We start from the raw sequence: 16034 nt of genomic DNA, 5'->3' as shown, positions 1-16034 counted from the left end.
GGACATCTGGATTTGATAGATGTTGTGAGCTCCAAGAGACTCACTTCTTTGTTGACGAAGCAGTACAAGATGGCCACCAGAAGACCCTGAGGAGACAGTCAATACTGTATGAGTTCTTATTAAAACATTAAAACTAGATTTTTACCTGTTAAATGTTTGTATCACTGACAGAAGAAACTAATGCTAGTCCACCTAAAAATGACAGTCTCTGCCTACTTGCAAGTGCACCCTGGTGTGGATTAGTTTAGTGAAAATGCAGATAGCCGTGGGGTTACAGAGCTCATCCGGCTACTTTGGGGCGAAGACGGGATACATTCTGGACAGATCGCCAGCTGTCACTCCCGCGATGGAGCTCGCAAGGAACTCACAGGAAAAATAATTAATTTTATTTTTCCCTCTCAAGTTAATACTAGACAGTCAGCATTCAGCCACAGAGACACAGAAACACAGCAGAAGCGACTGTCATTCAGACACAGCCCAGTGTCTGTGTCAGTACAGGGAAAATCTTTTAATAATCACATAAACCCAAACATGGAGACATGATTATCTATGTTTTTGTAGAATTTTTCTCAATAGTTTTCACAGTAAGTGAATCTGGACGTGCCATGACGGCTGCTGCCAATCCCTCGTTATTTGTCTGGTCTAAAACATGTTCAGTACAGTGTTACCTTGTTTATCACAAATGATATGTTCTATAAATAACCTGCGATGGGTAAAATCTGTAAAGTAGAATTAAAAATGAAACTATGACACTCCTCACTGCACACTTTATATACTTTTCTCAGGCATTTTAACACATTTGAAAGTTCAAACCTTCATAGAAAAATAGGTCCAGTACTATAGAATGGAAACAAAGACCTAATCGCGATAGAAGATTTATGTAACTCTGGCAAGCTGCACATGCAACGTCTCTGTACAGAAGACATCAACCGGAAGAGATTGAGTGACAAACCCAATCAGGATACTGTGCACGGTTTAATAAAAAAGTATGTAAATGTGGTCTGAAAAAAATCAGCGATACAGCGAGACTGTGAAAGGTGAACCGTAATATAGTGATGGAACAATGTAAATCAAACCAAAGCAAGATGTAAAAGTTTTATGATCTCCCCCATCCAAGCAGCAGGTTATCCTAGTCTGACCTCATCCAACGCCATCTTTTTTTGTTCTGATCGCCTTGTGTGACCTGGTCTTGCTTGTGTCTACATGACTCACACTGCTTTGTGTTGCTGTGACACAAGCAGGGAAAATACACCCTGCTCCAGAATTTCCGTGACACACGTTTTCTCTGCATGTGTCAAGAGAGGCGTACCAGGAGGCGAGGTCAACCGGAGGAGACACAAACTGGGCAATGCAGTTTATGAACTCAAGAGACCCACAAGTGCAGGAGAAACAGAGCAGATGGATGAACTAACAGTATCTAAAATGTGTACTCATTAATTATTTTTTTTTTACTTAAGTCTTACTTCATTCCAAAACTAAATAAACCATCAGTTATCTTCCTTTGCAGCTCTAAAAGAGACTTGACTCTTTCACTTTCAGTCATTAATCCTCATATCCATAAACACAAAAAGGAAATCTTTAAATAGCCTGAATGGAGTCATAAGTGAGCAACATCTATCATTTGGATTGAAACTAAAACATTAAATCTGCCTATAATCATCGTCTTCATCACCCTGTGGCACATCTGTCATGCGGTTCCCCAGAACATGAAGGTCCTTGTCGTTATGTCATGACATGACAGTCATCCTGTCTGTTTTATTCTCCTCCGCTCAGAGAAACAACACCTATTATGATGTATTTACTTTCTTTTTCTAACCTGAAAGGAGGAGAAGAAGAGGTCAGTGAAGAGCTTGGTGAGACGCAGGCTGATGGTTCCTGTGGTGGACTCGTCTGTGAGAAAGATGAAGATCACCTGATGGATCCCCAGCAGTGGAATCAGGGTCAGAGTTGACTTAGCCAATCTTTGGATTTCAAGGAAAAAAGATAAAGGTTAAGGAACAACAAACAAAATACAAATCAATTTGAGTTTAAACTCACCTGAATTTATAGTCCGTGTATCTCATTTGGTGCGCTCGAAGTTTCGACACAAGAATTTTAATGATGTGGATAAAGATGAGAAAGTTGATCTGAAAATACAAATATTTGGTTATTTTGGGAAGTTTTTAAGAAATTGTCATTTTGTTGTAAAATACGATTAAACATTTAAAGCACAAAGGTATAAAAGTTTGCTCTGCTTTTCAAAATAAAGGCATCTATGACTTAAACTGAGGAAATTAACTGAAAATACATGTTCCTGTCCCAGAAAAGTCAGGAAAACATCATTACTTTAATATTCAACAATAACTTCTAACTTAAGAATATTTATGAAAACATAATTTACTCTTTAAAATAAAAAAAAGGTTTTTATTTTCTATATGAAAGTGTTTCTAACAATTCCTTCATGTCTGTCTAATTTCAACCCAGACTGCTTAATTTCACTGATGGATGTGAATGTCTGGAATTTGAGCAAACATACTTTCCCATTGCAGATGTCTTTTAAAGTGTGTGTCCTTTAGTAATATAGCAGAACAATATATATTCAATTAGTCAAAAAAAACAGATTTGAAAAGTCAGATTCATAAAGATTCACGACAGATGAAGAAGTGCAGGCTGTTGGAGTCGGGGCATCTGCAGATGATTCCTGCTTCTGATATGTTTAAATGACCAGGAAGTAAAGAGAATTAAGTCAAGATAAGAGTTGAACAAAACATTAAAGCGCAGGACTTGCAGATGTTTGTTTTCTGGAGTAAATGGGATGAAACGTAGTAATGGAAAAATCCAAGGCTCAGCAGAGGTTTGGCTCCATCTCAGCTCAATGCTTGAACAGTTTTCGGCACAGAATGAGGGCAAGATTCTGCCTGGAGACGGGGCACGGAGGCACAGTTGCAACCATGTTTAGTAATTTGGATACTGGAAGTCAATATGTTTTGTTTTTTATTTAGCCTTTCTGTAATTTCAATCTTGACATATAATTTTGTTTAGCAATTATCAACAAAATATTAGCAATATTTTGTTGATAATAGAAAAATACAAAAACAAATTATTTGGCAAAATTAAGAATTAATACAATAAAATTGAATTATTTTATCACGTTTTTTTATCACCGCTTCACACTTAAAGTAAATGTTACATAAGTCTTTACAAAAAACAACCTGAATGAAAGAACTGAGAATGTGCAGAAAGCCATGAAACCAGAGTGTATCATGTTTGAAAGTTGAGTTCCATCATGCATGGCTTCTAGTGACTCGTTTTACAAAAAAAAAAAAAAAAAAGACAGAATGAATTTGGGTTCAGATTCTCCCTCTTGGGTTTAGGTTTCTTGCACGACTCTTCAAAGCACTGAAGCGCAAAGAACCAAAGTTTTCAGCCAGATCAGGACAAGGAAAGATGATGACGGAGAGATGAAAATCTGTCAGAAATTGAATCGTCTTATCTTAATCCGATCAGACATCACCTTTCTGTCTGAGGACAAAACATTTGGCAAATAGTCTGAAAATCCAGAAAAGTCTGCCAACAAATCTCAGTGGAAAATCCATTTTAGCAGACAGCGTCTTATTTAAATTACTTTATTAATCCACAACATAAAGAGGCTTTTCTTTTCACAAGAGTCTAAACTTTTTTTTGAAATTCTCTTAAAATTAGATGTTTTGAGACAGGTTTAGACAGATTTAGGAAATATATATATTCTTTGTGAGGGAAGGAAGATGTCAAAGTAGAATATTACATTTTAATCAAGTAAACAGAGATGGCATTTTAAGAAACAGCAGGCCTTCCTCTGATGAAAATTTTACAATAACCTTTTCTCTTTTAATTTCAGGGCACATTGGAAAAAAAAAGACCTAATTTGTAGATTTAACATCTGTCCAGCTTGTGCACATCTGTTTGTTTTAAATTATTTATGTACTCAATGTTTAAAATTTAAATTTAGAGCAGAAAAGGTTTCAGAGTTGATTAAGTAAAAGGCTGACCAGAGTTCAAATACAACCCCACTCAAATGAATAGATAAAAGTATGCAACAGGTATATAAGTTGCCTCTAGTTAAATGTACGTTTTGATCAATAAAATTGTTTGTAATTGCTGTTTTGTTGCTGGATTTTTGCATCCCATCAGCTCTGTGCACCCCTGTGCATGGTGGGATCCAGATAAGGAAGGCAACATTAAAATAAGAACCAGGCCTCAAGATTTGCAAACAACTTAAACACAGGAATTCCTGCGGGATACATGCCACTTAGCAGGACGATTAATGCATGGAAAACGCCAGGATGTCTGGCTTTACGTGGGGGCGGGGACATATCGGAGTTATATAAATATTCTAAAATGACCTTTTGCAGACATGAACAGTATGCTGTAGCAGTCACAATGCAATGGTTATCATATTTATTTAACTCGAAATCCTCCAAAGGAAAATGCACTTCTCCGACGTGGAATCTGAAGCAGCTTGAGCGCTTTACGCTTCATGAATAAATGAGCTGTGTTGAATATTACAGAGTTCGCCTGGTAGAAAACATTCTGCCTTTGAGCGCAAGGATGCAGCTTGATTATGTGAAGTTTCTAAATAAAATATCTTTTCAGTGTGAATTGGAAAAAAAAAAGAAATCTGAACATGGAAAACAAATTACCACGACAGCAAGTAGTATCGGGGCTCGAATGATCCACCAGTAATTCATACTTATGTTTTGTTCCCAGCACCTGAAAAGAAAAAAAAAAGCATTGAAGGAAATATCCACAAGGGAACAGCAGAACCATTTCCTGTACTTTCCAAAAAAAAAAAAAAAAAAAAACTCCTCCCATTTGGACACAATTTACACTGTTTTGTAACCCGTGCTGAAATAAAAGGATTTCCTCATCTTGGCTAAGCAGCACTGAAGACTCCTGAACATAATGTCCCAGCAGTTGTAAAGACTTAAGGGCCTCTAAAGGCCTTAAACTGAGTTAAGGTTCACATCAAGAAACAATCATTTAAAGGACATCATAATGGGATTACTAATATTTTTTTATTTTACTATAATTTGAAAAACTTACTCTTCATTTTCATTTAGATATTTCAAGATCACCCATGGAACCAGGAAAATTAAGGGTGTTCCTGTGAAAAGGAAAAAAAATACATAAAATAAATCTGTTGACAGAATTTTTTATGTTTATCTAAATTAAAATCTTATGCTACGCTCACAAATACAACCTTTGCCATGCGATAGGGAGCTAAAACATTCACAGATGCATCAAGCCAGCTCACCCCAGCCGATGCACAGGTAGATTTTAAAGTAGTTTCTCTCTGTAAACACAGTGATGACCAGCAGGTTGTGAAGATAGATGCCTTCCACTAGCAGCCAGTAGCTATTGGCCATAACGCTGTACTGCATCATCACCACGGCGATTCGACAGCTGACTGATGTCTGTGAACGAGGAGAGATTCATGTTTTTATAAATCTCACAAACACTAATTTTTTGTTTTATTTATTTTTTTATGTTGTCTATCTCTAGTCATACTTTTTGTGGTATTAGCTTCAATATCAACTTTTTTTGTGCCCAACAGTAGTGAGGATATGCTCCAAAGGATGAGGCAGAGACGGAAGATGGATGGATGGACATTTTTCGTTCTTTTATCTATCACACATAGGTTCCACACATCCACACAGGCCTCGCAGACATGCTGAAGATAGACCGTTTTGTGCTCCAGTGAACATCACACAGATTTACTCTGAATCTTCCTGTCATTTCAGATCAAAAGAGGAGCTCTTATACCCCATATTGCAATGTTTTACATATATTCACTTCAAAAGAAGGTCACGACCAGCTATGGGTTTGTACACAAGCTGCCAATTTGCTTCTGTAAATGAATAAATTAAATAAAAACATAAAAATAACTTGTAAATATTTTGTTCAAAAGATGGTATTTGTTATAATTTAATAAAAGTTTGTCCGTGATGGTTATTCAAGTATAAAGTTGAACCGTACTGACCATATTGCTGACCAGCAGCTCCATGGGAGGCATAGAGGCGCTGGGAAAACCCTGGGCCTGGTCTCTGCTGAGGTCCTGCGCTGTGTGGTTGGCTTCAAACAGCACATCTTTAATGAGTACGGACAGAGCTCGCAGAATGAAGGAGGCGAAAAGGTTCATGTGGATGTTGTTCCTCATGCAGTGCAGTTTCCTAAAATAAAAACAACTTTTAAATAATCTAAAAACTGATTTATGCTGTAAATAATCCTATAAAAAAGTAACTTTTACCTGAAAAATATGAGAATACCAAGAGCTAACACTAACGCCACCAGGGATAAGGAATAGCCTACAGTGTACATAATTCGAATGTGGCCATAGTACAGCTGCAAATAAAAATACAAATGTGCTTTAATTTTGAGATCTTACTTATGATTTTTGCACCAAATATTTGTGTAATTTTCAGATCTTACCGGGATTGACTCAAGTGGGTCGCACTCACTGGTGTTCTCCATGGTTACCCACTTACCGTTGGCATCACATTCCTGATACACCATGCCATGCTGAACTGCACACACACATAACCATATATTTAATAGAAAGTGCAGCCAACATGGATTCCTGTGGGAAACCTCATAGTACTGGTTACACTGTTCCACTTAGACTGCACAAAATTTGTTTTTTAAACTCACTTCTATTACCTTTATGGTACCACGGCAAATACCAAGGGCACGGCACGCTGACAGTAGTGTTGGGGAGTCCATCTGGCCAACAGACGTAATTGTCAAACATTCTATTGCACACGAGGTCTGAAGTTAAGAAAAAAAAGAAGATAAGCATAAGTGAGAATATGACATGTCAAACATTTATTTATGTCTGAGCTTCAGAACAGATTGAGACGACGCTCGGGTGTATCAAGTAATGTCAACGCTATCCTCCACCGTTTCCAGGCGACCCCCACACTAACTGACCGACACTGCAGGGTTGCAGCAGAGTGCAACATTTTATCCACAGTGTAAGAAATGGCTTTTTGGAAGTTGGACTGATACCGCTCCTGACCGTTATACCGTGAAAATAACCGTAATGTAACTGAAGAGCAGAGAAAACCATGAAGTCAAACAGTTTGCTGATTGAGCAAACAGGAGCTGCTTTCCACTTAATGCATGAGCAGAAACTCACTGTTGCACTGCAAATAAATTCCAAGCCAAGGCTGCATGTAAAGTGTCTGTGGGAAAGTTGAAGCCAGAAGACGGTCCCTGCACACGATCATTGTAAATGTGGACTTTACTCACAAAAAATGCATTGTTTATCATTATGCTTGATATAATTCAGAAATCTTATCTTTGTTTGTCATTAGTTTTTCGAGTGTGGTTAACTAGTTTTGGCAAAGAAATCATTTACTTTTTATCATTTCCATTTACAAACTTTTATTTTGTTCCACTAAATGTTTGATAGGAGCATTAAAAAAACAATTTTTCATATATATATATATTTAATTCACAGGCACTTTCAGTGGGTGTGAATAATGTTTTGAAGTGTCGGCACTGCAGAGGGCGATGAACTTCTCCTTCATTGTCTTGGATACAGGGGTGTTGAGTCTCGCCCCGAGCGATGCTGGTAAATCCATGAAAAGGTCAGAGAGTTTGCACAATCTCAGCAAAACATCACCAGTTAGGATTTTTTTTTTCCATAAGCTTAATAAACTTAAAAAATAAATAAATATGACAGCTGCAAGTTTAAAGATCCACTTTAATGTGTTTTTGAAGCATTTTTCTCATAATGAAGACCATGTATGAAGAAAATATTTGTTTCAGAGTATTTCTATATTCAAATCTCTGTGAATCAGGAACAGATTTTTAAAAAGTGCCGTTAGAAAAACCTTGTAGCAGTGCTCGTTGTTCTAGAAAATCATGACGATCCCCGTCCCCAAAATAATGATCGGTTTCCTCGTTGTTGAATTTCTAGTAGCAGACAGCTCCCTTAGCTTCATCTTCTGTGTTATTATTAAAAGGAAAGATCGCTTTTGTCCAAAAACTACAAATAAATGCCATATTCTCTCTTTATTTCTATTAAATGTTAATCACAGAATGTTCGTATAAGTTTATTTTAGACTGACTTTTGCTACGCTGATCTCACAGCTGCACTTTGGCTCCAAAGGAATTTAAAAATAATAATAATAGGTAATAATAATAAAATAAAAGTACAACAAAAAATACAATAACATCATAAACAACAATTAAAAGTACAGCTTCTGTTTTTGAGACTCCCGCCCTTTAGATAAAATACAACTTCCGTTGGACATCCATCGGCTCCATCAGGTCTATCTGCCATTACATCCGTCATATTACCTGCAGTTAGGTACTCTTGGCCATTTTTGCTGCACTGCTGACGTTAAGTTGGGGGTTGTGAGGTGCTCTAAGTAGGGCTGTCATTAAAATAGTCGACGACTAATTTAATAGTCGACTTTGTGTTATATGGAGTCATTGTATGAAAAAGTTAAGTTATAATAGAATTATGCTATCTTTTTGGACTATTTTGGCATTTATCAAGGTTTTTTTTAGGCTATTTTGGAGTTTAGCTAATATTTCAGCGACATGCTAGCTATTTCAGCTAATTTAGGCTTTCTTTGTTTTAGGCTATTTTGTAATTTAGCTAATATTTCAGTAACATGCTAGCTGTTTTGGCTAATTTAGTTTAGCTAATATTTCAGCTACATGCTAACTGATTTGGCTAATTAAGGTTTTTTTCGTTTTTTTAGGCTAATTTGGAGTTTAGCTAATATTTCAGCTGCGTGCAAGCTGTTTTGGCTAATTATGGATTTTTTTTCAGTTTTTAGGCTAATTTAGCATATTACTAGCATTTTTAGCTGGCTATCAGCTTCAGCGTTTTCAGCTATCAATCTCGGCATCTTCAACTATCAGCACTAGCATCTTCAGCGGCCAAATTCAACTAACACCATTCACACTAGCATTATTGCAGGTAATGCTATATATCTAGTGTTTAGTTAGTATAAAGCTAATGATGGTTAAGATGTGTGTATGACATCCAGTTTGTGCATGACCCGATTAGTCGACTAATCGGAAAAAATAATCGGTGATTAGTCGACTATTAAAATAATCGTTTGTGGCAGCACTAGCTGTAAGCTAGTGTGAGAGCATGTAAACAGATGGATGATGGGAAATGGGGGCAGGCTTACTCCACATCAACTAAACCGATCAAAAGATGGTTGGGGTGGAACTTAAAAGTTACTTTCTGCTTTTCAGGTCAAAAATAAAAACCATTGCATTGAAAATAATTTAAGACCCATATTCAATGAGCTCACCAGTGCTGAGTGGATCTAGACTGTTGTTCCGATTGCACTCTTCCATGTAGAGCCTCCAGCTTTCCTTGAGCTTATCCATGGTAGCAGCAGAAGACATCTAAAGAGGCGGTGACAATTCAACGCCTCATTAAGACAACATGCTAATCCAGTTACAGTAAAAAGCAAACATAAAATATCTAAAATGGTTTTCAATATTCATCAGAAGTATGTTTTTTACAGCTAAAGAAATAACACTTTCTGCATCTTTGTGGTACAAAAAAAGGGAATTTCCATACATAAAGGTGCATGACCCACCTGGATGCTGCAGGACACTGTGAGAGCTGTCAAGAAGAGCAACAACATCCCTTGTTCTTGCTGTTGATGCTGGAAAGGGACGCTGCTGGTTGGGAAGGGGTTTTCACCTCATAAGGGGTCTTATCTACACTCACCACACCGCCTGGATGACACAGAGACACAGAACCCATCAACTGCAAACACATTAACTCAGTTAAGCTCAACTATTCATAAAAAATATGACCAAATGAAGAGAAGTGTGGTCGTATCTCTATCGGAGTGAACATAATCAAAAGCATAATTCAAACAAGTGTCATATTGTATCTACTCTTTAAAAAAAAATAGAAATAAATAAGCAGTTTGAATGCAAAACTATCCAGATGCAGACTGTCAGAAGAATCGAGTAAAAGGCCAAAAGCCTCTAGGAAAGACAGTTTCTTCCATCAGATGGACAGCTGCAACTCAGAGGACCCACGCTCAGTGGGTGACTCACAGCCTGCTGCACTTCCATGTTAGAATCAACCCGTGTTTGGTTCCTGTGTCAGAGTGTGCCAGAGGTCACTCACCTGTGCACTGATTGCCGCACATTCCTAACAGATTTGTTCGAAGCCGGAGAACCAAACGAAATCTGAAACGTTTCTGCAAAAAACACCTTGACAATGGAAACATTTTTGGCTAAAACGTTTCAAATTCCATTCTGTTCAAAGTCTGGCGGCAGCTAAGAGGACGAGGGTCATGTTGATGTGTTTTGGTTACTGAGGGGGTGGACATTTGCCCAAAAGATAAGACATTAATGTGTGACGGCAGATGGACAGTGTGTGGTTTATGTTTTTTTTTTTTTTTTTCCAAAACTTTAAGCTAAACGTGTTGACGAAAAAAACACACCAGAAGTCTCAATTGAAATACTCCCCCAATTTATTACAAGACTCTCCTGGAAGTCACATTTGATTATATTAAACTAAAGAGCTCTGCTTCCTAAATCAGCAGAGTAATAACCACTGGATGGAATTAGCATTATCAGCAGCACAGACGGACTCATTACAGCGGGTGCCTGAAGGGTCAGTGGTGCTTTTCTCTGAAACGACACAGGGTCAAAACCGGTTAAACCGAGATAACAGCTCTAAGTGTTGCACACGCAGTCAGATAAGTTGCAGGTTTTCACAGCACCATTAAAGCAGTCAAGGTTTTTGTGCAGAAATTGCTTTCAAAGTCATTAGAAATCAGTGTGCTAAGAAGACCCAACGAAACCCGTCAGAATCAGCCACAGGAGGGACATGACAGCACAGCTGGAACAAACATCTGCAGTGCAAAAGTCTCTTACCACAGAGAAGAGCGAGCCATCACCGTTCACCGAACCTTTTTTCACCTGACGTTTCCATCTTTACTAGACGTCACTTCATTTGTGACAGTTTCTCCTCTTTCTCACTCTTTAACCTTTAAGGGCTAATTTCCTCAAACGCCAGCACGCCATGCACCTCATTCTGCAACGAAGCACCGAGGAAGAAACAATGATTAACCAAACTTATCCCAGCAGGTGGGCTTACAGGAGGGAGGGGAGCACAGATAGGGTTTACAAAAGTGTGGGAGCTAGACAGAAAGAACGAAAGAAGGAAAAATGTCACGAGTCTTCTGACCTGATTTGTCATGTGCCAATAATTCATAAACAAACTGCTTTTGCATGCAACCAAAGGCAAACACAAACTACTCCCCAGGACTTCAAATAAGAGACAACAACACGTGACACTTTAGACATCAGCCCAGACTGTATTTGCTTAAGGAAAAACTCAGCCAAAATCACTAAAGCCGTACCTAATTTCCATAGTGCTTTGATAAGAATCTTGCAGCGGAACTTTTTGGCTAATCTCTAATCATCAGAATTTAAAGCAAAATGATGTTGTGGAGCACACAAATGCTATTATAATAACATCAAGCAGCTGCAGCTACTTTGCAATCTGGAAAAATGTAAGATGTATTTCAGTTTTTATTAAAGAATTGTTCATTAAATGAGTTTGTCAAGAAATTCCCAAAATTTCAATGCAGGGATTGGGCCAACAAGGTAACGTGAAAACTAGTTTGTCAAAGATGCTACATGTTTTAGCCTCTATAAATAATTTTACACACTAGGTCATGTGAACTCAAAAAGGCAAAAATTAAAATATCTAAATGAACATGTCCAATGTTTGTATTATTAATGTTTTTTTTTGTCCTGACCTGAAACAGATAAGAGCTGTGGGCATCGTACTGTGTTACGAACACACTGAATGTGGGTTTTTCAATACGCTTTGAACATACAGTGTTCACACTGGACTGTCGCTACTCAATACTAGCGTATCACACTTGGAGGAGGCTTGGTGCAATATGTCCAAGTGGTGCAAATCTCATGAATCTCGATCCAGGCTTTTTCTTTCCCAGCTCTATTCCAATATATGAAAGACTTGGTGTCATAGAATTCCAGACGCAATTATTAATTTCTTCTCCATGATCAATTTTGGCTCTTCAGCGGTGCTACCCACGTCACTACTAAGGTCGCTCAATTGCGCATTTCTGAGCCAGGAATGTACCATCACAATACAGCAGGGGTGTCAACTCAATCACACCCGGGGCCAAAATCATTAATTAGGTCGCGGGCTGAATAGGACAAAAATGTATTAAACAAATTAAAAAAAACTAAGTTGTTGAAACTTTTAAACAAAAAAAATTGATTTTTTAAAATAATGAAAAACTTAAATAACTTTCAATATGTTACTCTCCATAATAATATATCCTGTCAAAATTATACAAGTTAGACAAAAAGTTAATGTTAAAAGAAAAAAAACTTTAAATTTATTTACTTGTATGTCATTTTAAAAAAAAAAAAAACATCCCAAAAGATTTTGATTTCCATAAAATATATCCTGTCACAATTATACAAGATAACATGAGACCATTAATAAAAACAATAGAATATGATCTGGAGGGCCGGATATAATTACCCCATGGGCCGGATCGGCCCCCGGGCCTTGACTTTGACACGTGCAGTTGCAGGTTATGTAGCTTCCGACACAGGAGGTGCATATTTACATAAACTCCTTTTGTATTTTGAGGCTAAACTTTGTTTTATTTTGTTTGAGAGGGACAGTGGGGTAGTTGAGGTGGAGACAAAAGATGCAAAAAGGGTAAAATGATTGAGGAATAATGACAGGAAGTCATAACTGTGGGGAGGATTACAATCAAGATTACAAACACTAAAGGCAATGAGTTTCTCAAGGTTTATTATTCTAACTTTCACTCATTGATGCTAAATAAAATGTCTGGGATTGTCCACAGATACACTCTTATGCCACAAATATACTTCCTGGCTGCAAAAACCTTTGCACTCATGTATATTGACACAGATAGAATAAAAATACAGATTGCCTCACACAGACATACATATGTGCATACAAGCAAACACATACCAAGCATGTGTCAATCATGCACACATATCCTGTTTGTGCATGTGAGCAGTCACCTGTGCTTAGGTGAGTTTGTGTTTACAATAGATGATGTAGAAAGTCTCCATGCTGAGCCCCTTATTAATATCATTTGAGATAATGATGAAATGAAAATCTCTGTATTTCCCAGCATAAATTATTCACTTATTCAAAGTTAGAAGAAGTCTGGAACAGAAGATTTACATTTTCCACATCATATTCATAATTTTTCTCCATTAATCATCCCATAGATTTGCAGTCAGAAAATCATCTTCCGTATTATCTCATTATTTAAAAAAAAAAGATATATTTGAGCTTTTTCTTAATGCATGTCTATACAGGAAGAGTTATGGCTATGCTAGACTAATTATGTTTTTAGAAATTATAGTCATGTTCGCCTAATGGGGGTCCACTCCCACTCATTTGGCTTGTTGCTTCAGATTATCTGAGGCTTGTTGAAACAAGTGCTGTATTGCCTAACTGGGCCTCTCTTTCAGGAAACGTCTCAGCGCTTTTACTGCTACTGCTGCACATCTGATCTTAGGTGTAGCGACAGCTGAGAGTCACACAGGCTGACCTCTTGGTTTGTTTCTTTTTTACCTAGGGATATTGCTTCCTAAAATAGATTCACTAACCAATTCTTTCATTTCAGCTTCACTCAGTTCAGTAAAAAAAAAAAATATTACTAATTTAAAGAATACTCATTTTTTTGCATTTGTGTTACAAAAGAAAAGTTCAGTTAAAACAGAAGAGACTGACGCAAATGTCCAAAACAACAACAAAAAAAACAGCTCTGTGCTCAAGTACATGCAGGATGTTTCAACACAATGGCCACTAAGAATTACTGTTGTTTGTTGAAGAGTACTTATGTTTCATTTTTATTAGGCTGCACGGCAAATAAAATTGCAAAAGTGTAATGTGCATGGACGAATGCGGGCAGAGAGGAAGGACACAAACTACAAACAAAACCCACCGACAAAAACAATAACAGCGCTGGAGCGGCAATCTATCATTCAGCTGTCCGAACGCGAGGCCCAACCACCATGACATCCTTCCTACATCCTTTAGATTGCAAGGTTTTAATTTACCTTTATTGTGGGTAAAAGCATTTCACCTAAAGACTTGCCGCTCAAAAAAAAAGAGTGATGGCACGACTGCACTCAAAAAAATTAGATGGTCCTTTTGAATCTCAGCAAAATTGAATTGCTCCATTTTATATTGATCACAAAAAGCAACTAAAATACCAAATTGCATCTAAAAACATTACATTTAGCTGTTCCATTGAGATGGAAAGACCTTCTTTACTAAAAGCCAGTTTTCTTCAATGGGGTATTTGGGTTCCTTCAGTTTGTGAAGCTATGTAGTTGCTCAGTTTGCTGCCCAGGTAAAGGTATCTTGAAACAATAAGCGGCTCTCTTAAAATAGACATTTATTCTTCCTATCTTCTGAAAGCAAGATATCTCCTTTGTTTTATTGGTTTATTCATGAGTGTAATTCTCCACACAAATCCACAAAGTGGTTATCTGGTCCTCCTTTTTATCTTCTGCAGGAGCAACGTCCTGGATCAAAATTTAACATGAATCACAATGAAGTTTTTCCTGCCGCTTTTAAGCTCTAGCTCAGCCTGACTGCTGAAACAGAAGGAAAAATGGGGTCTATACATCATACATTCTTTCTGCTTCCCATGCTTTGACTAAATTAGCCATGGCAAAGCATGCAAGTGCATGTCGGATATGCAGATTTGAAGATCAGATAAGCGTCTCTCTGATCCAGCATGATTTATAACTTGATAATAGCAATGACAAAAGAATAATATCACACTCAGATTCAACAACTCAACTCTTGTTTTTATTTATTTTTGCATGCTAATCCATCAATCTTTTATCAGAGAACTTTAAGAGAAATGAAACGTGTGCAACATCTATACATGAGAGAATCAATCTGCTCCAGCACAGCACTAATGCAGGATCTAGCAACTTTATCAACCAATTAGAGTGATGAAACAATGGAGAGCACTACAGAGACAGAAATCAGCTGCAATTACAAATCCGCTTTGTTGGACCAGCAGCCACAGGTCACACGGTAATGGCTCTACAGCGCCCAGCTGCAGCTCTACGCCGTCTGCCTTCTGTCAAGGGCAATGGTGTATTTAGTGAAAAATACATTTAAGGTTCAAGAAATATGTCAGACCTGCTGCAAATCAAGATACAAAGTGAACAAAATGGTGCAGATTTTCTTAGGTTCTATAGAATTTTTTAATTATTAAGAAAAGTAATGTTGGAACTATTAAAGTATAACTTTTCTATTTGCAAAGCTTTACTTTCGTACTTTTTATGTGTAAAAATTTAATTTTTTTGTGCACTTTTGCTTCTTGAACAGAGGCTGCTGAAGGGTGTAACTGATCCCTGCTGTGCCAACTAAAAACTATAAGATAAAAAAAAAACACATCAGTCCTGAGATTAGCTGCTATGGGATGTGGACTGTCAAGTGTTTGTTGCTGACCCTTGTCCGGCGTGGGAGAGCGGTTCAGACTATGACCCGCGTTTGAGATGAGGATGCTCGCCGCTTTTGTGTCCCCGTTTACAACGTATTCCCACAAATGTTTTTTGTCGAGAGGTCACATCTGATAAATGTGGGCAGGAAACAATGAAAAACAATTATGTAACATTTTGAGATTTACCTGCGCTTTGTGAGTGTGAGTGTTCGGCGTGGATGAGCCTTTGCCCTGTTCTCTACGAGCGTGTGTGGGAAGCGTTTGGGTGCCGGCTGGATGCTGCTCCACACAGCTCTTTCATCAGGTGAAGAACATCTACAAACTACAGCTGCTGCAAGGCAACAACAACTGAGAGCCAAGCCTTTTATGTCCATGTGGGTTGTTTCTGTCATGCTTTAGTGTCTTTACTAACTGTTGAGCTCAGTTTGACTCAAAATTTGTCCAAAAAATATTCTTTAGATATGATAAGATCCTTTTCTTTCAACTACTTAATTAGTTTGACCTAATGTTAATCAGGAT

The 16034-nt window shown here is 37.6% G+C and overlaps 1 protein-coding gene across 8 annotated transcripts in view; it reads right to left on the bottom strand.

Moving 5' to 3' along the window:
* Positions 1–16034, bottom strand: part of gcgra (glucagon receptor a) — a 40203-nt gene that overhangs the window by 2988 nt on the left and 21181 nt on the right. The window contains exons 1-15 of one of the 8 annotated variants that reach the window (XM_036213230.1): positions 11204–11397; positions 10891–11050; positions 10136–10644; positions 9591–9732; positions 9297–9393; positions 6667–6783; positions 6448–6542; positions 6266–6360; positions 5999–6188; positions 5273–5432; positions 5062–5122; positions 4659–4728; positions 2038–2126; positions 1817–1961; positions 45–86 (exon numbers count right to left, since the gene is read on the bottom strand). In XM_036213230.1, coding sequence (XP_036069123.1) covers positions 45–86; positions 1817–1961; positions 2038–2126; positions 4659–4728; positions 5062–5122; positions 5273–5432; positions 5999–6188; positions 6266–6360; positions 6448–6542; positions 6667–6783; positions 9297–9393; positions 9591–9638 — 1209 coding nt within the window. In that variant the 5' untranslated portion in view covers positions 9639–9732; positions 10136–10644; positions 10891–11050; positions 11204–11397. Of the gene's footprint in view, positions 1–44; positions 87–1816; positions 1962–2037; positions 2127–4658; positions 4729–5061; positions 5123–5272; positions 5433–5998; positions 6189–6265; positions 6361–6447; positions 6543–6666; positions 6784–9296; positions 9394–9590; positions 9733–10135; positions 10852–10890; positions 11051–11203; positions 11398–16034 lie in introns of those variants that run through there. The other 7 variants (XM_036213229.1, XM_024272618.2, XM_024272620.2 and 4 more) reach the window with 7 other exon arrangements.

Source organism: Oryzias melastigma, linkage group LG8, assembly GCF_002922805.2.
Source record: "Oryzias melastigma strain HK-1 linkage group LG8, ASM292280v2, whole genome shotgun sequence".
Lineage (NCBI taxonomy): Eukaryota > Metazoa > Chordata > Actinopteri > Beloniformes > Adrianichthyidae > Oryzias > Oryzias melastigma.
The sequence above is the reverse complement of the archived record's forward strand: the minus strand, read 5'-3'. Positions and strand labels throughout refer to the sequence as shown.